Source organism: Mustela erminea, chromosome 9 (genome assembly GCF_009829155.1).
Source record: "Mustela erminea isolate mMusErm1 chromosome 9, mMusErm1.Pri, whole genome shotgun sequence".
Classification (NCBI taxonomy): Eukaryota; Metazoa; Chordata; class Mammalia; order Carnivora; family Mustelidae; genus Mustela; species Mustela erminea.
The window spans coordinates 108,394,128-108,415,755 of NC_045622.1; the positions used below are offsets into that span (position 1 = coordinate 108,394,128).

At 46.5% G+C, this 21,628-nt stretch overlaps 1 protein-coding gene across 2 annotated transcripts; it reads right to left on the bottom strand.

Annotated features, from left to right (window-relative positions):
• Positions 1–10,766: 10,766 nt before the first annotated feature.
• On the bottom strand, positions 10,767–21,216 carry LOC116598771 (RNA-binding protein 4B). 2 transcript variants are annotated; one of them, XM_032358084.1, is made up of 4 exons: positions 20,994–21,216; positions 19,904–20,327; positions 13,884–14,560; positions 10,767–11,377 (listed from the first exon to the last, which is right to left on the bottom strand). In XM_032358084.1, the coding sequence occupies exons 1-3, from the start codon at positions 21,195–21,197 to the stop codon at positions 13,893–13,895; spliced, it is 1,296 nt and encodes a 431-aa protein (XP_032213975.1). In that variant the 5' UTR covers positions 21,198–21,216; the 3' UTR covers positions 10,767–11,377; positions 13,884–13,892. The 2 variants fall into 2 exon arrangements, with proteins under 2 accessions (XP_032213975.1, XP_032213976.1); XM_032358085.1 differs by having other exon boundaries at positions 21,013–21,118.
• Between the last annotated feature and the right edge of the window lie 412 nt (positions 21,217–21,628).

Below are 21,628 nucleotides of genomic sequence, written 5' to 3' on the forward strand. Positions count from 1 at the left end.
TAACCGACTGAGTCACCCAGGTGCCCCCAGAGTGGAGCTTTTAAAGTGGAAATCAGATAGTATGAAACGCCCCACCCCTCAATCCCCCTACCCCATCTAAGGGCTCTTCCTTTCATTCAGAGTCAGAATCCAGTGAAAGGCCTGTAAAGCCCTCCATGATCTGCCCCACTTCTCACCTTAGCTTTCTCTGTCCTACTCCTTTGCTCACTGGGCTTCAGCTATACCATATCCTGGACTTTTTACAGCCAGGCCTCTTCTCCCTTAGCATTTATACTGGCTGTTCTCTAGATGTTTCTTAAAGTACCCCCCCCCCTTTTTTTTAAACAGCAGATTTGGGTTTTCAAGGTGAAAGGAAGCTGGTAAGTTTTCAGGGCAGTGAAAATGAAACTGGGGCTCTATTCTTTCTTTTCTCCATGCTCTCCATTTTAGTGGTATCACCAATTCCCTTGGTTTTTCATCTGTCATCTGTATTCTGAAGTTTCCCACATGTGCATCTCCAGCCCCCAGCTTTTCTTCTCTATGCCCAAGCAGGCTGATTGTCCAAAAGGTAGTGGAAGTGTGATTCGAATTTGTTCCTATGGTTTCCTCTAATTTGGATAACTGCCGCTCTCTCCAAAAGGGTATATGGAATTTTTCTTTGAGGACAGTCAGTAGTCCTCGGTATATGCTTTTGAAACTCCATGGGTATTCCTTGGTCTAGATGGAAAGGGTCAGAAAAGAGAAAAACTTAATTCTTACCAGTGATGGTGGGGAAAGACTTCTTGATGTAGCTATTAGACATTGGTTGGGTTTTTTATGTGCTAGAAACTGGATCTCTCAGGTCTTCAGGTGAAATCACCAATACCCCGTCCTTCCTTTTTGTTCCTTTTAATTCCTCTATGTAAACTACCTAAGGTGGATGCTAAATCTAGATGTTCCCAGAGTTCTCTTGGACCCTCTTTTGTCTACAGTCTCTCTCTGGGTTCCCCTCTCTGCTCCCCACCCTCTGCTGGGACATTGGGCAGTGTGAAGTTTTTAATTGTCAAAACGGGGGGGATGCTTCTGGTATCTAGTGGCAGAGTCCAGGGATACTGCCAAGTATCCTACAGTGCATGGGAAAGAATTCCTCCCCTCAAAGGGTTAACTAGCCCCGCATCTCAATTGCCTAGAACAAGGTTGAAACCCTGTTCTAGGCAATTATGAATTCCTTTGGTTTTGTATTCCGGCTGGAGTTGTGCTGAGCCATAGAGTAACCACACACTGATAGGGTGCTGTGCTGTGAGCATAAAACACCCAGCGGGGTTCAGAAGCTTAGTATGAAAAATAATTTAAAACATTCATATTTAAGTGCTCATATAAATTATATGAAATAATATATTGGATATATGGGTTAAATTATTAAATAGTTAATTTAACCTGTTTCTTTTTACTTTTCTAAATGTGGCTGTTAGGGCACCTGATGGCTCAGTTGGTTAAGCAACTGCCTTCAGCTCAGGTCATGATCCTGGAGTCCCAGGATCAAGTCTCACGTTGGGCTCTCTGCTCAGTGGGGAGTCTGCTTCTCCCTCTGACCCTCCCCCTTCTCATGCTCTCTCTCGCTCTTTCTCTCTCAAATAAATAAAATCTTTAAAAAGAATAAATGTGGCCGGCTGTTAGAAGTGTTCAAATTACAGCTGACCCTTGAACCATATGCATTTGAACTGTGTGGATTCACTTCTATGTAGGTTTTTTCCAGTACATACGGTACAATACTGTAACTGTGTTTTCTCGTCCTTGCAGATTTTCTTAGTATTTTCTCAGCTTACTTTATTGTAAGGATACGATACGGATCGTGTAAAGCATACAGAATACATGTTAATCAACTGGTTTATGTTATCAGTAATGCTTCTGGTCCACAGTAGGCTTATTGGTAGTTAAGCTTTTGGGACTCAAAAGTTGTATGTGGATTTTTTGGCTACACAGGGTCTCAGTGCCCCCACCCCCATCTTGTTCAAGGGTCAACTGCATGTGTAGCTTGCATTTGTGGCTCACGTTACTTCTGTTGGATTACACCAATCTGGCTGCTAAAGAATGAAATTTACTTCTCTTGTCCCAAACCTCTCCTTGTGCTCAGAGTTCAGGGATTCAGAGACCTACAGAGTTTTCTCCGTGGTTGTCATCTTTTTTTTTTTTTTTTTAAGATTTATTTTTTTTAAGGTATTATTTATTTGAGAGAACGAACAGGGAGAGTCAGAGGGAGAGGGAGAAGCAGACTCCCACTGATTGCTCGGAGCCTGACACGGGTCTCCCTCCCAGGACTCCTGGGATCGTGACCTGAGCCAGTCAGATGCTTAACCCACTGAGCCATTCAGGCAGCCCCAGAGATTGATTGATTGGTTTGAGTGAGGGCGCATGAGCCGGGGCGGGGCGGGGGGGCGGGGGGGCAGCAGGAGAAAGAGAATCTCAGGCCGACTCTGTGCTGATTGTGGAGCCTGACCTGGGGCTCTATTGTCAACCCGAGATGACCTGAGCCAAAACCAAGAGTTGGACGCTTAACAACTGAGCCACCCAGGCATCCCTCTGTGGTTATCTTAATACACTCAGATTCTGTATATCTGAAATAGAATTCCAGTCTCCCCACTCCGAAAGTGATTTTTCCTCCAGTCTTCCCTGTATCTTTATTTCTTTCTTTTTACAATTTTTAAAAAAGATTTTTATTTATTTGACAGCACAGTCAGGGGAAGCCAGCAGGCAGTGGGAGATGGAGAAGCAGCCTCCCCATAGAGGAGGGAGCCTGATGCAGGGTTCCATCTCAGGACCCTTGGGATCATGACCTGAGCCAAAGATGCCTAACCAGCTGAGCACCCAAGTGCCCCTTCCATATCTTTAAATAGTGTTTCCATTCACTGACTTGCTCCAAGGAGATTTCTGGTTGTCATCCTTGATTCTCGTTTCTCATTTCTTATGTTCTTTAGCACATTTTGTATCAAATGTTGTCACTTGTGTCTATGTCTTTGTCACAGTGATAGTCAAGACCATATGCTCATCTCCTACCCACCACTACTCCATACAGTAGTAACCTTCGCCTGGTTTGTCTTCTGTCTTCCTGTTTGTTCTTTTCAATTAATTGATTAATTAATTTTTAAAAGATGTGGTTTTTTAAAGATTTTATTTATTTATTGACAGATTACAGCAGGCAGAGAGAGAGAGAAGGAAGCAGGCTCGCCGCCGAGCAGAGAGCCCAATGTGGGGCTCGATCCCAGGACCCTGAGATCATGACCTGAGCTGAAGGCAGAGGCTTTAACCCACCGAGCCACCAGGCACCCCTTTAAAAGATTTCTTTAAAAATTTATTTATTTGACAGCGAGAGAGAGAACACAAGCAGGGGGAGTGAGGGAGGGAGAAGCAGGCTTCCCACCAAGCAGAGAGCCAGACATGGGGCTCATCCCAGGACCCTGGGATCATGAGCTGAAGGCAGACGCTTAATGCCTGAGCGATACAGGTCCCACCTCCCCTTCAATTTAATCTCCATTCAGTAGCTGGGATGATCTTGTTCAATATAAATCTGATTGTTACTCCACAACTTTGAACCTTTCAGCAGTTTTCCATTTGCTTTGGAACAATGCCAGTCCTCTACTTCAGCCTAAAATGCTTTGAAATGTCTGGCCTCAACCTGACTCTAATCTCAGGACCTTTCCCCCTCACCCACCATTTTTCTTTCTTTCCTTTATTTTTAGATTTATTTTTAGAGAGTGTGCAGGTAGGAGCAGCAGAGGGGGAGAAAATCTTGCTTGGGCAGACTCCCCACGGAGTGTGAAGCCCAAAGAGGAGGACAGCTTGATTCTAGGACCACGAGATCGTGAGCTGGGCCGAAATCAAGAGCTAGCTGCTCATCTGCCTGAGCTACCCAGGTGCCCCCTCACCCATCTTTTTCTCACCACACTGGCCTTCCTTTCAGGTCCTAGTTCACTAAACACTTCTTCCCTCGGGGCCTTCTTTCTGTCTGGAAGGATTTTCCCTTTGACCACTGTAGGGCTAATTTCTATCCTTAAGATCTTATCTTCAGGATCAAGCATCAGAGAATCCTCCCTGTCAACTTCTAAGTAGATGCCCCCTTCCATTTTTCCCTACCATTGTGCCCAGTTTATGTATTTTGTGCTTAGCCCACTTTCTTTGCTTATTTATTGAATGTTTTCCTCACAAAATTATAAGCTAGGGAACAGGGAATTGCCCCAGTGCCGGGCAACAGTGCCTGATAGATCACAGACGTTGAATACTAAATGCGTATGTGCAAGCTAGCATTTGAATTACATGCTCTCCTTGAGAACATAATACCTTCTGCCCTTGTCCCATCCATTCATCGCTTTAGCAGTCCTAGTCACTCAGGAAACGAGTGTGCGCATAGAACCAGGCCTTGGAGTAGGACCAGAGGATTGCTGGATACCTACTTTTAGGGCTGGAGTTGTATCCCGTAAGAGTTCAGTCCGTAAAAAGCAGAGAAGGTTGAACTCTTTGATAACCTCGGCGGGCCTTTGACCTTTGAGATTTGATGATCCCTAAGGTCTGAGCAAGTGGGTTTGTCTTTGGGTCTCAGAGCTGGGTAAGGAATGGGAGGAGGAGTTGGAATCCTCGAAGGTCTAGAGAGAGCATGATGTCAGCTCTCCTTCCTCTACCGTTCTGCATGTATCGCCCTCTTGGTAGTTTGTCATTATAGATTGTATCTTTGAGATTACGCCTACTCCACTAATTGGTGAGCTCCAGAAGGGGTGGAACCTTCTCTTGCTTGCCCACATCACAGTTCATCTGTGATAGGAATGGCTAGTTGAGTGCTTTACATGTATTCCAAACAGCTTTTTCTTTCTTTCTTTTTTTTTTAAAGGATTTTATTTATTTATTTGACAGAGCACACAAGTAGGGGGAGTGGTAGGGAGCAGGATAACCAGGCTTCCCAGGAAGCGGAGAGCCTGACTTGGGGCTCGATCCCAAGACCCTGGGATTGTGACCTGAGACGAAGGAAGATGCTTAACAAACTGAGCCACCCGGGCACCCCCTCCAAACAGCTCTTAACAGGAAGTTTATTATTCCCATTTTCTGCTGAAACAGGCTCAGAGGGGCACCTGGATTGCTCAGTCGGTTGAACATCTGCCTTCAGCTCAGGTCATGATCCCAGGGTCTTGGGATCGAGCCCCACATCAGGTTCTGTGCTCCTGGGGAGGCTGCCTCTCCCTTTCCTCCCCATTCATGTGCTCTCTCGCTTTCTCTGTCTCTCTCTCAAATAAATATGTAAAAATCTTTTTTAAAAAGGCTCAGAGAAGTTAAGTAACATGCGTAAGGCACAGAAAGGGGTAATATCTCAGTTTGGCGCTCCAGTTCTAGAGCCCGAATTGCAGGCTTCAGTGAGTGTGCTGAGGCTTGTGGCAGTGCACCCAGCTCTGCCCTTGGGTGAGCTGTATTGTGAGTTGCACCCAGGATTCTGGCTTCCTTGTGAGGCCCAGGGTTCTGGGCCTGTCTGATGCAAGCCTGGTTCGCCCAGGCCTCTCCCGTGCAGTGCTTCCAGGTGGGGACGCGTACGAGCAGCAGTGTGGTCCCAGGAGCACTGGCCAGCTGCCCAACTTCAACGGTCTTGTCTAAAATTCTTCACTCTGTCTCTGTGGTGGAGCGGGGGACAGTTCCCGCAGCCGCCGAAGCACGCCACACCCCAAGGTGGCGGGAATAGAACGGTAACTTGGGTGGGGAGGACGCGTTCCCTGACCACTCATTTTCCTAATTCCCATGGCCACTGCCCTGCTTCAGAGATACCAGAGCCAAGGGCAGTCTAGGGCCACCATCTGTAGGGTCTAGTTCACCTTGCCAAATGAAGAGGCTCAGAAACCTCCCACTGTTCCTCCTCCACGCGGGTAGGGTCTGTCCCTAAGACTGCCGCGTCTGATTGCCAGCTCCTTCTCTCTAGTAGCGTCTCACTGTGGCTTTCTGCTGCAGAGCAAGCACTGGGAATCCCAAGTCTTTCCCTCAAAGCTGCATTGGGGTAGGGGAGCCAAGTCATTTACCCTTTTAAACCTCTGCTGCGTTCATTACCAGGGCGGCCCAGGATGCTACCTCGCTGGGCTCTTATGGACTAGCAGAGATGCCGGCTAAATCAAATCTCGAGGGCTGTTGTGCAGTTTGAATTTGGCTGGGATTCAGAGGGCCTGCAGAACTAAGCTGCTGCTGACTAAAATCATCTCACCAGACCTTAACAACTCTTCCCTTGTGGGTTCCTGGGGCTAACGTCCTTTCTGGTACTTTAGTTCTCCTCAGCAGTAGAACATAGCCCAGACCTTGAAGCCCCGAGATGGGTTATTCTGACAAGCTGACAGTTTTTCCCAGGAAAGCATTTTGATCTCTGCTTTCCTCCTTCCAAATCTCCTGGGGCAAGGACCAGATCTGTGAACCAAATCCTGACAAGCCATGAAGCCAACCTTGGGCAAGTTGCTTCTCTTCTCTGGGCTCTCTTGCAGCCTGCCAACCCTTTCTTGCCTTTCAGACAAGCTCTGGGCAATGCGTTGAGTGCTGAGGGCCTGGTATCTTCTCGTGCCACGTGTGGCTCTGCAGTGCTGCTGGCCTGCAGGGTGGAGCAGGCCTTGGGGGGTGCGGTCGGCTGTTGCCAGCTAGAAGCCGTGGCAGATCTGTGTTCCCTCCTACCCCCGGGAAGGACTTTGCAGTAGAACTCAGGGAGTTCTCAAACACCGCCTGGGGGAATCTGGACGCCTTTCTCCTGGGCAGCAATATTCAAGTCGAGCTAGGATTGATTTTGCTTTGTACCAGAAGCGCCTTACGCTGCTGCTGGTATGGCTGGGCCTTGCGTGGGTAGATGCTCAGGATCCCACCCCAAACAGTGGACCCCTCAGGAAGAAATTCATGGAGATGGAAGACCCGGGCTATTCTTCACGCCCAGATCGGGTCAGGGATATCCCTTGGCCTTCATTATCCCTCCATTTTTCAGTCTCTGTACACTGCTCAGTTTATTTGTTGCAAAGGAGAGAGGTCTTAAGGCACAAAGAATAAGCAGTAATTTTGGTAGGATTGCAGAAATAATTGCCCTTCTCTGAACCCCACCCAGTGCTTTTACCTTTCTCCTAGCAATTAACGTTTTTGTCGTAACATCCTCTCTGCGGAGACGGTACCTCATTCATCCTCTCTGCCTCTCGGTGGGGCCTCGTGCAGAGCCCCTGGGGCCTGGCCAACAACAGGTGCTCGGCAGATGTTAGGGTGGGAGAGGCACAGCTCGTTCTGTTATTTAAGGACTGGTTACCCTCAGGGGTGTAAACCCTACCCCTTTGAGTGCCCCTTGCATCTCTTGTCCTTATGAATGATCCTCTTCGGCCCATATTTTTTCTCCTCAAGTGTCACCTTTTTTTGGGCTTCTTGATTAGGGGAGAGACCTCTGTTTTGTATCACATAAATTTCACCTTTGTGATGCTATTCATTTTTTTCTTTCTTTTCTAGAGTGAGTTTTTAATAAGAAAAATGAGTCTGGTCCTGTTAACCCCCCAATTTAAAATCCTTTAATGGCTTCCAGTTAGTCTTGAAGTGAAGATGAAAATCCTAACAGCATGTAAGGCTCTGATGAGCCGTGCGTGTAACGCACCTCCTTCAGATGCCTACTGCTGTTTCTTCTGCCACAGAGCTCCCTTCCTGGTTCCTCGTGGGTGCCACGCTCGGCCTGATCAGGGGTCTTCACGTGCACTGCTTCCTCACTTGGACGAGCAACTGCCCCACTCCCCCAACCTCCCGAATCAGTCACTGCTGTTTTCCTAGCATCCTGTCCTCCACCCTCCACAGTACCGATCAGAGATGTAATGGTTTGCCTCTCTGCTAGGAACCACACAGGCTGCCTTCATCACCCAAATCCTGACCCACGTAGGAATTCAGTCACTGATAGATGAATTCACAGGCGCTTTTAGTGTGAGACCTCATGGGACTCTGAAGTGGTCTACAATGAGAAACCTGGTCTTAGTAAATAAAAGGGATTTATGGCCACAACATGCAATTTCTCATGGTAATAAAAGATTTAGAAATAAACACATTTGTTCCTACTCAACAATTTCTTTACATTGGCTGGAAACTAACCCCTTTCCCAGTATACCTATTTGGGGGGGAATGAAAGGGTTTTTTAAAAAGTGGTATTATGTACTTCAGAGAGAATAAGCCGGGGGCAGCAGCAAAGAGAGAGGGAGAAGCAGTCTCCCTGTTGAGCAGGGAGCCCAATTCGGGGCTCGATCCCAGGACCCTGGAATCATGACCTGAGCCAAAGACAGATGCTTAGCTAACTGAGCCACCCAGGCACCAGGCACCATGAAAGGTGTTTTTTCTTCCCCCCTGCTCAAGATTTTATTTGTCAGAACACAAGCAGGGGGAGAGACAGGGGAAGAAGCAGACTCCCTGCTGAGCCAGGAGCCCGCTATGGGACAGGATCATGTCCTGAGCTAAAGGTAGGCACTTAACCGACTGAGCCACCCAGGCATCCCATGAAAGGTTTTTGCTTTTTTTTTTTTCTTTAAAGATTTCATTTATTTGTCAGAGAGAGTACAAGAAGGAAAGTGGCAGACACAGGTAGAGGAAGAAGTAGGAGCAGGCTCCCCCCTGAGCAAGGAGCCTGACGTGGGACTCCATCCCAGGACCCTCGGATCATGACCTGAGCCAAAGGTAGCCGCTTAACCGAATGAGCCACTCAGGCGTAAAATTTTTTTTTTTTTTAATTTTTATTTATTTATTTGACAGAGATCACAAGTAGGCAGAGAGGCAGGCAGAGAGAGAGAGAGAGGAGGAAGCAGGCTCCCTGCTGAGCAGAGAGCCCGATGTGGGACTCGATCCCAGGACCCTGAGATCATGGCCTGAGCCGAAGGCAGCAGCTCAACCCACTAAGCCACCCAGGCGCCCTCCCAAAGGTTTTTTTTTTTTAAAGGAAAAATATTTTGTAGGATTCTGCAAGCCCCCCCCCCCCCACAAAGGAACTTATTAACCATCTAAACTGTGCTGTACAGTGTAGAAGCCACTGGCCACTTGTGGCTAATAATAACTAAAATAAAAAACTGAGTTTCTCAGCTTCACGGGCCACGTTCAGTACTTAACAGGCCCATATAGCTAATGGCTATAAACTGAGGACAGTACAAATCTAGAACACTTCCAACACTGCCAAGTTTTATTGGACAGAGCTGATACAAAACTATTTTGCAGACTCCCATTATTTTTTGTCTTGCCAGCAAGACAGAAATCAAGGAATGTTAAACTGTTACTTTAAAAGTGTTCATGCATACACACAAAAACCACAGAAGAGGTACCTGAGATTTTGAGGTGGCCAGTAAAACCTGTACATATTTCTCTTTGTTTTGCCTGGTGCCTTGTACATTAATTACAAGGAAATCCTAGTACCTCTGCCTTTTTTTTTCCTTTACGTGAAACAGCCCTGCCTCTTGGGGAATGTTGAAGCTAATGTGGGCCTTGAATACTTTCACCACTTGTTGCAATGGTGCATGGACAGGTTAACCTCTTCACTGTTGTATCCTACCCCCAAAACACCAGGGAAAATTTTGCTTCACCTATGTCAGGGCTTTTGTTAAAGTAGGCTCCAAGCCCAGCATGGAGCCCAATACTGGGTTTGAACTCATGACCCAGAGATCAAGACCTGAGCTGAAATTGAGAGTTGGATGCTTAACTGACTAAGCCACCGAGGTGCCCCTATGTCAGGCTTATTTTAAGTATCAAGTATGTGGGGAAAGTGCTATAAAATTAGGTTGACATTCACAGGTAGTCAAAATTTACACATTAGTGTTTCTATACAGGTTTCAATAAATACAGCTTAAGTAGGATGGAGCCCATCACTGAACTTGTTTTTATGGGGAACTAAGCAATGATAAAATGTCCAAATATCTGGGTGGCTCAGTGGTTGGGCCGCTGCCTTCGGCTCGGGTCATGATCTCGGGGTCCTGGGATTGAGCCCCGCGTCAGGGTCTCTGCTCAGCAGGGAGTCTGCTTCCTCCTCTCTCTCTGCCTGCCTCTCTGCCTGCTTGTGATCTCTGTCAAATAAATAAAAAAAATCTATAGAGACATGTAATTGCAGAATGTTGTCACTGCTAATCATTTTTTAAAAAAAGATTTTATTTATTTGACAGAGAGAGATCACAAGTAGGCAGAGAGGCAGGCGAAGGGGATGGGGAGGAAGCAGGCTGCCACTGAGCAGAGAGCCTGATGCGGGGCTCGATCCCAGGACCCTGAGATCATGACCTGAGCCACCCAGGCGTCCACTGCTAATCACTAATAACCCTGCTTTTCTGCTAAAAAAATATCACCTGTTCTCCCTCTTTGATCTCTCATAATGATTATTCATTTTAGCTATAGTCTGCACCTAGCAGAGTATTAACACCACAGGAGACCTCTTTAAGTAGTTCATAAGTGAATTTAATTGACTATGTACTATGAAGTCAAACTGATTCAACCCGATAGGTCCTTGGCAATATTCTGACTTAACTTTTTCCTGACACATGGGTTCTAACCTGGGTCTGCTAGCCTATAAAGTGGAAAGAGTAGCTGTGGTTATAGAAAGATGGAACCTGACCGTGAGCAGTAGCATACTTATCAATGTCTCGAGATGCTGGATGATTTTCCTCTGCCCATTGCTAAGGCCTATTAGATCACACTAAATCCTTCCTTGTATATCGAAATTTCCAGTGTGTAGTCCTTCAAATTTTAGAGTTTCAACACAACTGAGAACAAACCAGAGATACTGGCGGTAAATAACAGTCAACACAAACACAAAAAGGTACTTAAGTGTTAGAAACGTTTATTTGTCAAAATATTTAAAAAAAAAAAAAAAAAGTGGGAGGAGTGGAGTAAAACAGGCTAAATTTCAGCTAATGCTGTACCACGATCACAGGTCAGACATAAAAAAACAAAACAAACAAACAAAACAACAACACCCCCACCCCCAAAACCCCAATGGTCCTAGCAGTTTCAGAAGATTAGCTTCAATGTTAGAGTCCAGAGCTAACAGAGAAGAGTAAAAGGTCGCTTGCCACTACATGGTCATTTTAAAGGGAAAGGAGATGTTGCAGGTAGACAGGGAGAAGGGTTCAACTCCTAAGGAAAGCAAGATAAGAGGGGCTCCACTGTACAGGAAAGAGGGGATGCCAGCATAATCCTTACCTAGGGCCGCTCAGAGGCTGAGAATGTAAGGAACAGAGTGAAAGGCTACAGAAACTAGTATCAGGAGGAAAGAAAAGTCAACTTGGAAGAATTAAATTAAGAAAGAAAACATAGTTGGTCACAAACTCCTTTGTTTACTGAAACATGAAGCAATGGAAACATCCCGGCAAAGGGGACCGCGCGGAGCAAGTTCTCATATATGACCGCAGCCCGAGGGTTCAGTCCGCAATTATCCTACCTGAAAGAGAGCACAACACAAGAGGCTTACACAATGCCTGGAGAGCAGCTTGGCTCCGAGTACAAGGGCCCTGGTCCCGTCCTGTATTCCAGGGGGAAAAGAACAAAGAACAAAACAAAACCAAGTCAGACTGGATCAAACTTACATCCCGTGTCATTACCAGGGGATCTACTCACAGCTATGTACAGAATGAGCAGCAGTCTCTCTGGAAGACTGCTGTGCTGCCGATAAAATCTATCTTTCTCATCTTTTAATCCATCTTTTAGGCAAGACAACCTCTGTGATACAAAGCTACTGTCACTGCAACAAAGGGCATACACGATAGTATCAAAAACCATTAATTTAGTTGTGTCCCAAAAAAGCAGATGATGCCAAGATCTCGAATACTGCCAACTGCACTACTCTTAAGTTTGTTTCATGTCACGGTTTCACAGTAAACAAGTTTTCAGAAATGGCAATCACAAAGGGTATCATTTGTCCTGCAACATACCTACATGTCCTACTCTCCCAGAGTTAGAGCCATAACTCCAGTAGTTCCCCTACGTGGTCAAATCTCCCCTAACCAAATCAAAAGAAGAAACCCTAATATTCTCTAATTCTTCCATTGATGATGGGAACTCCAGACACCAATGGCTGGGGGAAAAAAGAAGTTAACTCACACCAAGTTCCTCTACTTATTACAGACAAAGGGCCAAATCTTGGTCTTGATCTGTACCAACCGACTTCAAAAGTTGTGACGTTCTTGAATCAGTTCTGCTAGGGTGAGACCCAAATTCAGATCCCCAACAGTTCTGGAGTATTTCCTCCTGGCAGCCTCATTAACATCAGGCTCCTGGGACTGCAACCAACTCAGGGTTATTCAGTCCATTTGGTTCACACCTGGAAGGTAAGTTTCTTTAAAAGTCATCACTAAAAAGAGGTTAGTTAAACAACCACGGCTTGCAGTCAAAATTCACTTTAAAATACCTTAGCGATACCCTTAAAGACTGTAATACACTAACTTAACTATAAAACACATTTGAGGAAAACAAGTTATCTGGTAGGTGATACCACCTTTAGAGAACTATCCCACTTCGTGGCAGATCCAGCTGCATTAAAAGTAAAAATTAAGGCAATCTACACAAGCTTTAAGACTCTGTACTTTATACACATTAACATGCTGCTGCTACACAGTGGTCTCAGGAGATCAGTCTTGTCATGGGCATCTAGGACATAATTTACCACAGGTTCGAACCATTGTTTGCTTCTCACTACATAAAAGGGCAAATTCCTATTGCTTTAGTTTCTTCTACACATATATATCAGCAGGCTAAGTAAGGAACCCTGGAAACTCCATTTAACTTCTTGAGTAGGTTCTTGAGTAGGCGTCCTGGTCAAGTGATGCTCAATTTCAAGGTACAAGGAAAACCATGAGAAGAGAAAGCTGTCATGATGCCACTTCCACTCAGATGAAATTTACCCAGATAATCCTACTAATTATCCTTGCCATTCCAACATCTTTGGTGTACATTTTCTAAAGCAGGAAAAATTAAATTTCTGGGGTCACCACCAGTGGGATTTTATACACATTCAGAAATTACCTGTTTATCTAGACCCTTACGCGTTCCTCCTGAACAAAAACCAAAACAAAAATTGCTGGGGAAAAAGAAAAGTGTTGGGGCTCTAAATGATAGTAACAGGGTATGCCGAAATACGGTTTCAAGGGCTCAGATCAGGCAGAGTAAGGTGCTCTGGATTACTAATAAGGAAAGGACTCCATGGGACAGGGGCACCGAAACATTTTGCTTTCAAGGAGGGTCTTAGAACTCAACACCTAAAGCCTTCAGGGCTTTATCTGGCCTATAGATCTAGGATATTAGAAGAGTTTCCGCTGATCAAAACTAATAACCTAAGTAGTAGCTATATTAGCAAGTGAGTAGTTTAAAGCTGTAGTTAAAATTCTCACTGTGACGTTCATGACCAATTCCTGAACCTGTCTTCTTCCACCTACATCACAATGACTTTTCTAGTGGGAAGAGAATGGTTTTGGAGCCCGCCTAGCCTGAGTTTGAATTCTGACTGCCTCTCAGTTATCCACATGACTTCAGGCAAAGTACTTAACCTCTCTGAGCCTTTGTTTCCTTCTCTGTAAAAGAGAAAATATCTCAAAGGCTTTTGGTGTAGATTAAATGCTATCATGGACAATGAGGGCACTCGGTAAGTGTTCTCTTAACTATGTTTCTGTCACGCAGATGGCTTACATTCGATTAAATAATACCCTCCTAACCGAGTTTGTTGTTGTTCTCTCCGAAGGAGCCAACTGGTTGGAGTCATACACTAAAAAACCTCAACAGGCCAAATGAACCTCTGGCCTAAGCTAGAGAAATATTTAAGACTAAAATGTAAATTTCTATCTCGTGGCTACTGTCCTGGCAGCAAACAAACACGTGGCTTTAGCCTCCTCTATGCAGCACAGATCTCTTTCAAGGAAACTCGAGTCTCTTAACCACACCGACCCCACTCTCACCTCCAGTTTTTAAAAGGCTGAGTACCGCGCTCGGTCCACATACTGCTCCCGCTCATACCGGGCCATGTCATACAGAGAATTCCGTGCAGCGGCTGAAGCCTGAGACAGCTCACTCTCTGGCCCGTAGCCGTAGCCCTCTCCGACTGTGGGGAGCACAGCGGCAGCACGGCGCAGGGGGCTCCTGTCCCTTCCGTAATAGGAGGAAGTGTTGGCAGCAGCGGCAGCCATGGCAGCCGAGGTGGCGGCGGCACCTGAGTTCGGCAACAGGTGTCTGTCGTAGGGATCAACAGAAGTGGAGTTGAGGTGACTGGTCACGGCCGTGTTCTGGACTTGAGGCAGATGGGACATGGTCTGCTCCGCGTAGTTGTACGCGGAAGCCGCTGCCGCCGCTGCCACCGCCTCGTAAGAGCGGACCCGGTAGCGCTTGTAGTAGTCGAGGGCTCCGTACGCGTCGTTGTAATACATGGATTCCCCGTAGCCCATGGTGTAAGGCGTGCGCACCGCTCCGTACTGTTCGTTATACTGCTCGGTAAAGTCCGCCACACGACCCGTACGATCTACCGGACACTCTTTGGACCAGTGCCCCTCTTTCCCGCACCGATAGCAGCCGCTCTGGTCTCCCATCCCGGGGGCAGTCCGAAGCCGGCTGGTGGACAACTGCACGTGCATCCGTTTGCCTTGAGGAAACAGACGTAAGAAGATTATAACTCACTGACGTTCTTTAATCCTCCCCCACATGAAAGTAAGCTAGCTGGTGTAAGACACACAGACATACACGCGCTCCGGCAACCCTATGTCAGCGGTCCCCACCAAAAGCAGTTCAAGTTGTGATACAGATGACAGCTAGAAACTGTGAGTCCTCAGAGACCAGGCAACACTACTTCCATCAGGTAGCCAGATTCCCGGCTTCTGTGTCCACGACCGTCCCTTCCTTTCCTCTGGCCCCCAACACAGAAACTGAAAACTTTTCCACTTACCACTAAGACTGATTACAACTGTCCTGATTCAAGACCTGCCAATTCCTCCAAATCAAACAGTCAACAAAACCTCAGTTATGCCACACTTGAAAAGCATCTTACCAGCCTCTTACTGATTTACTCAGGGCAACGTAAGGCCCCAGCATTTACTGTAGCTTAAAAACCACGGCACCCTGTCCATCTTGTTTCCTCTGGCCTCTGACAGGTGTCACCCGAAGGCTATGCTGACACACGCACCATACACTGCTGCACCTCAGCCCCTCTAGGAGTTATGCAACCCTCCTGATTTCAACCCCACCCCTGTGTTTTTCAGCAAGGGCGATCCATGCCTATGTGGAAAAGAAAACTTGACCAAGGTCTCTCAACAGCAAGAATTAGGAAGATACTGAAGCAGTACTGGGTTTTTTAGGGACAATATGTACCCACGTAATTCAGCATTTCACCCTGACATGTAACTTAAAATCCTTCATAGGGGATTATCTCGTTAGAAAAATGCAGCATTTGCCCTAAGAGCCTCAGGGCACCCATACAAACAGTATCGATTCTTCCAGGAAATGGCCAGCACCATGACCAGCTAGAGAAGAAACCATCTCTGCTCTGGGCTTCTGCCTAGGGGCCCTTACTGATGAAAACATCAAGGTCTTTAAAAGCAGTTTGAGGAAAGGAATCTTTTTGGCAGGATTCTGTCCCAAACTGCCTAAGACTTTGGAGATCAAGTCAGTAGTTCTCAAACTGTATGTAACCGAAAGACACAGCCACTACAGATGCAGAGAACAGGGACTTCAGGTCACTCTTGAGGGCTGCTCAGAACAAATCCCCCCTCCGCGATCAGCAAGTTGCTCTCTCTTTAACAGACCTTGTTCTGGATGCAGCTACGCGATAGGAGGCCTCGTGCTCCACCATCCTGTTGGAAACGCCTGATTCAGGACGGCAGCCAGAACAGCGCCATGCACTGACCGTGAGAGGGGAGCGGGTTAGTGCAGTAGTATCACTTTAGTCAAACGCAGTTCTGCCCAATGTCTAAGATTCCAGCCACCCTGGTTTCTGGTAGTTGCCACCTCCAACTTAAAACCCCTTCTTTAGCAGAAACCAAAGTGCTCAGGTTTTTACTTCTAGCTGCCAGCAGAGAGGCGGTGTCCAGCATCACCACTGACAGTCAAGAGATAACAAATCTCGGAATGTAGCATTTAGTCACCCATTGTTTTCAGAGATTTAAATACTCCCATCCTCATTCTTAAAAATTATTGGGCCGCCTGGGTGGCTCAGTCATTAAGCGTCTGCCTTTGGCTCAGGTCATGATCCCAGGGTCCTGGGATTGAGCCCCACATTGGGCTCCCTGCTCAGCGGGAGGCCTGCTTTTCCCTCTCCCATTTCTCCTGCTTGTGTTCCCTCTCGTGCTGTCTCTCTTTTTGTCAAATCAATCAATCTTAAAAAAAAAAAAAAAAAAAAGGTTATTAAGGGCCACATGCTAATAACTATGCTTAGAACAGAAACAGATTTTTTTGCCCCAATTTCTATCTCAAATGTAGAGTTTCCTATGAGTTAGACTGGAAGACCAATAGTTACTTGGTTTTCACACATGCATGGTGACTTTAACCTCTGTGATAGACATAAACTGTTCCCACTCTGAAGTCACAGGAACTCTGCCAATCTAAAAAGCAGCCGATTCAGAGACCTAGAAGTACATTTAAAAAAATTTTTCAATTTAATTTGCTTTTTACTTTTATAGATTCTGGCCCAGTTTTTGTTCTTACTGTTGTTGTTGAGAAACAAAACCCAGTGATTTTTCTTTGGTATTTGTTACTACATCCAATCTTCATTTTAGTTTTACTGAGAGAACGCCTAAGTTTATAAACATCTATGTTTATAATCTACCTCTGTAAGCAGCTGTGAAAAGGATTCAGGTAAAAGAAATTTTTAACTAAAACTAAAAAAACCCTGTAATAGAAGTGATAGTCGTCCCCCCCCCCCCCGCCCATTCCCCCCCCAATCTCTCCTAGGTTGTAACTAGGTTTTTAATTTAAATCCGCTTAAGTTATTATAACTGAAAAATACTCTGCTTCTATTACTCTATTACCTTAAGGAACCAGGGCAAAGGAAATTGAAAGACTAAATTCCACCACTCTGCTACACTTGGAGAGGACAAAAGTTTAAAGATTTTCTGAGACCTCAAAAGTTACTGAAATACGTTGCCAACATTTCCCAGAAAACCAGCCTAACAGAAGTGTTTTCTTTTGAAAGCTGGAACAAAAAAGATTATTAAAATGCTGAGAGATAGGCAACCTGGGATCCTCTAAGTGCTGAGCTCCTAGCATGTGCCAGGACCCCGAGAAGGCTGGGGGTGTAGCTGCTCCCTAACACCGCTCCAGCTTCGTGCTTGTTTGCATATGGCGAAAACCAAGCCACCTGACCTCTTACACATCACTCCCAATTCAGTTGCTTGAACTGTTACTTGGGAACAGCTTTTTCAGTTAGAGTCTTCCAGTGCAAACTGTTTGCCAACTCAACAGTGGTTCAAGTTCACTGCTGCTTGGACAGGAAACAGGTCTTGAAAGAGCCAGGTTAACTCAGGTTCCCCTGCTTCCTTTGATAAGGATTCCTTCCTCTGATAAGATAAATGCAGAAGCCTAAATGGCAACAATTAATAAAGGTTCAGGGCACCTGGGTGGCTCAGTGGCTTAAGCCTCTGTCTTCAGCTCAGGTCATGATCTCAAGGTCCTGAGATCGAGCCCTCATCGGGCTCTCTGCTCAGCACGGAGCCTGCTTCCCCCTCTCCCTCTGCTTGCCTCTCTGCCTACTTGTGATCTCTGTCAGATAAATAAATAAAATATTTAAAAAGAAAATAAAGGTTCAGAGGATGTTCAAAGTGGCACTCCTAAGAGGCCGCCTTCATTGGCAGCTGACTAAAAAAGCTTTATAGACAAAGGTGACAAGCTGGTATCTTGATTGTATTTTCTATAAAACTGCAACATATTATCCCACGCCAAACCTTCTCTGGTCAGCTGGAAAAAACAGAGCTGGTTATAAAAATATCTGTATGTGTAACTCCGAGTAGAGTGCTTTCTCCAGAGTGGACAGGCTAAGAACATGAAGACCAAGTCAAGGATTCTTCTTTTCCAATGATGACATTTTAAAGAATTTCATGATCACTGTTACTCCAACATCCATTTCCCAGAGTAATTAAACTTGCTTTATTACAACACACTCTTCCCAAGCCAACTTCCCCCAGTCAACTAACTTCTGTGTGTGTACTTTTGCCCTTATCCTTTTATTCAGTTGTTGTTAAAAAGGTAAGGACATGCAGTACTATATTACTGTGACATCTTTGCAGAGTCTGGACCCGACTTTAATTGCATTCTTCCCACATTTTGTTACCTGTCAAGAGAGAACCTCTATTTCCCCCCAACACTGTCCATTCATGATCCCATCTCCATCAAGTGAGAAATAATTAAGAATATTCTTAAGTCTGTCTGAAGTGCAACAGCTTTCCAAAATAAATTAAAAAAAAAAAAAAACAAATATAAATAAGAGAGGGAAGTGAGGAAAGCTATCATTTTTAAGTCAGCTTCCGACTGTAATGCAAACACTTCAGTTGCTGCAGACAACACTCGCCTTTCATCATGGAGCGCTTACCGTCCATCTACTTTCACATCTATTACCTCATTCTCGCCTTACTACCATCCCATGAGGGAGGTACTGCAGGGATCATTAATTCTACTTTGTAAGAGGGGAAAATGAAGCACAGAGAGATTAAAACACTGGTCCAAAGTCACACATCTCGTTAATGGTAGCAAGTCATCTGTGACTCTCGCCCTATGCTTTAGAGAAGAGCTAAAGGCCAGGACACCAACTGGCTGAACCCAAAAAGATCTGATGCGCTCTTTATAATCTACACTATTTGCAAACTTTCCTACCCTTTTCTAATCAACTTTTCCTCTTCTGGCATTTCTTTTTTGACTGTTTTCTAGGTTTAGCAGAGGACACTTAAGTACTTCTCAACGAACCTTTTAGTGGCACTGGGAAAAAATGGTATTAACTTATGAACCTGAGAAGTGGCTGGAAATGCGTGGCTCAAGATGAAACTGTCAATAAAAAACTGTAGAACCGCGCCGTCCAACAGAACTTTTTATAATGATGGGAATGTTTTCCCTTTACACTAATATGGTCACCAATAGACTCATGTGACTTCTGGGTGCTTCAAACGTGCGTCCAACTGAAAAATTGAAATTTAAAATGTATTTAATAGCCACATGTGCCTAGGGGCTACCATATCAGACGGCTCAGTTGCAGTCTTCTGACAACCTCGGAAGTATTAAATTATAACCTATGGAGCTTTATAATTGGTAAAATTATATAATAGGCTCCATAACATCCTTACTGGAAACTTACAGAAGCAGAACCATCATCTTGTTCGACCTAGTATTTTAAAAAATTTTCTTTTTTTCCCATTAGGGTTAAATAATAGTAGGTAGAAAAGAACAATCCAGTGCATGGCTTTGGGCTGAACAAATCTGAGCCCTCAAAAGATACTTCCCCAAATCCAGGTTCACCATGCAGAGTTAGAATACAGGGATCCCTCCAGATGTCTCTGTTCCTCTTTCCCACAACCACCTATCACCCCAGGCTGTAAAGAGTATAAATCCTAAGCACTTAAACTCTCAATATAAGGCTTTTTGATAATAAAAACAGATAATCCACAGACTTTTCTCCTCTCTTCTCCCATGAGGCAGGGACTCATTTGCCTAGGCAGGTTAAACCTCCAGCAGCACTCAAATGAATGAAGACTGAGGGATGAAGTAACCCAGTTTGTGCCTCTACACAGCTGCTGAGGAACATTTTGCCAAGTAAATCTGCAAAAGGGGTGTTTGCTTCTCCAAGAGTAAACTGTACTTAACAGTGGAAAACACACAATCTTTCCATTACATCCAGCTAAAACAGAATGGAAGACACCTCCCCGCCAGCCTCCTGGTCCTGTGCTCTTGTCTCTGTCTTGTCCTACACCCCGCTACTCAGTTCTGCCACCCAGACCCCAGGGCAGTTCACCTTGAAACTCTGTGTTGTCAAGGCCCCTGATGGCCTCCACTGCATCCTCCGCCCGCTCCATGTGTACGAAGGCATAATCTTTCACGATGTCACATTCAATGACTGGACCATACTCCTCAAACTTGGCCCGAAGCTCCTGGTTGGTACAGGTAGGACTGATGTTGCCCACATGCAACTTGGTTGAGGCTTTGCTCTTATTCTTGCTGGCTTCCACGTTGATGTTCACCCCGTGCAGCTTGTAGTGGTGCAGGTTGCGGATGGCATCCTCGGCCGCCGTCTTGTCCTCTATGTGCACAAAGCCGTAGTTCTTAATGATGTCACATTCCAGCACCTTCCCATACTGCTCAAAGAGTGAGCGGATCTCCTGCTCTGTGGCCTCCCGGGGCAGGTTTCCGATGAACAGCTTCACCATCCTGACAAGAGCCTGGGAGGGAACAAATAAGATGTCCAAAAGTTAGGGGTGGAGTGGGAAATTTCAGTGCATTGCATTTTGGTTTAATTCTCCAAAAAAGTTCTTGGCACCTTCAAGATTCAGGACCCCCTACATAAACGTTCATTATTTTTCTCTTAATAGAGAGAAAAGGTTTGTACATTAAGAGGTAGCGTGAGACGTGTGTGACACCCCAACGGGAGGCTGGGATCAGCAGGCATCGCACCGTCTATCATCTCCGTGAAATGAGCATTTAAATAACAAAGTTGGCTGTTTTAGGTCTTAAAATACTCTCTTTGGGGGACAGGAAAGAGCAGAGCTCAAGGAGAGGGCAAGAGGCGTCTATCTCGAGTGTCCCCGGTAACGAGGTTTTGGAGGGAAATCGGTGTCCCTCTCCTCCGTGCGGTATTACCGTCTACGACACTCGAAGAATAAAGAGGCTTCCTTGGCCCCAACCCGGGACCCCCCCAGCGACCCAACCTCCAGCTTTTTCGCCCCAACAAAGACTCGACCCGACCCCTGCCCCGCCCCCTCCGGAGACCCGGCCCCGCCTCCTCCCGTTGTCTTCCCCGGACCTCCCGCAGCAAGAGAATCCCACACCTTGGGCTGGCCCCGTCCGCCAGAGGCCCAGCCCGACCCGCCCTCCGGCTCCCCATACACCCAGAAGACCCCCTCGCACCTCCGGGTGGCGGCGGCGGTGGCGGCGGCTCCCGCGTCAGAGAGAACCCTACAAAATGGCGACGGCCGCTCGAGCCTCGGCGCGACCGGGCCCTTTCTCGCGCGCCAGCTCACGCACGCGCGAGTGCGCGCTGCCTCCGTCCCCTCCCCCTCGCGGGAGCCGGGCGACCAATCCCGCGGCCGCATACAAATGGCTGCTCCAGGCTAGGCTCCCAGCCTCCCCGGCACGGGGGCGGGGCCAGCTGGTGACGCCACTGCGGAGCGGAGGTCAGCCCGCCCCCAGCCCCGGTTAGCCAATCAGCACTCTGAAAGCCGGGTGGGGTGGGGGTCTGCGCTCCAGCGTCAGGAGGGCTCCGGACGCAACCACTACCTTGGCGTATTCAGAAGCCCGGGGAGTCGCTAACCATCACAATGGGTCGTGCTATTGGGCCAGTTGGGGCGGGGGGGGGGGGCGGGGAGCTAATGACAAAGGGTTATCTCACTGGGTCCTCTAAATGGGGGTTTTCTGAGCAGGCTGACCAGCCACCTCGGTAGCTTGGGTCAGCATTTTAGAGACACAGAAGAGCCACATTTTAAGCAAACGTAGTCCATGTTTGTACAGCTGTAAATGTAACTCA

Bases quoted from the DNA above. Each gene is read 5' to 3' on its own strand.
- LOC116598771 (XM_032358084.1), bottom strand. From the start codon at position 21,197: ATGCGGCCGCGGGATTGGTCGCCCGGCTCCCGCGAGGGGGAGGGGACG. The intron at 20,328-20,993 runs GTGTATGGGGAG...GTTCCCTCCCAG, and splicing joins GGTGCGAGGGGGTCTTCTGG to GCTCTTGTCAGGATGGTGAA. The intron at 14,561-19,903 runs GTGAACTGCCCT...TGTTTCCTCAAG, and splicing joins TGACAACACAGAGTTTCAAG to GCAAACGGATGCACGTGCAG.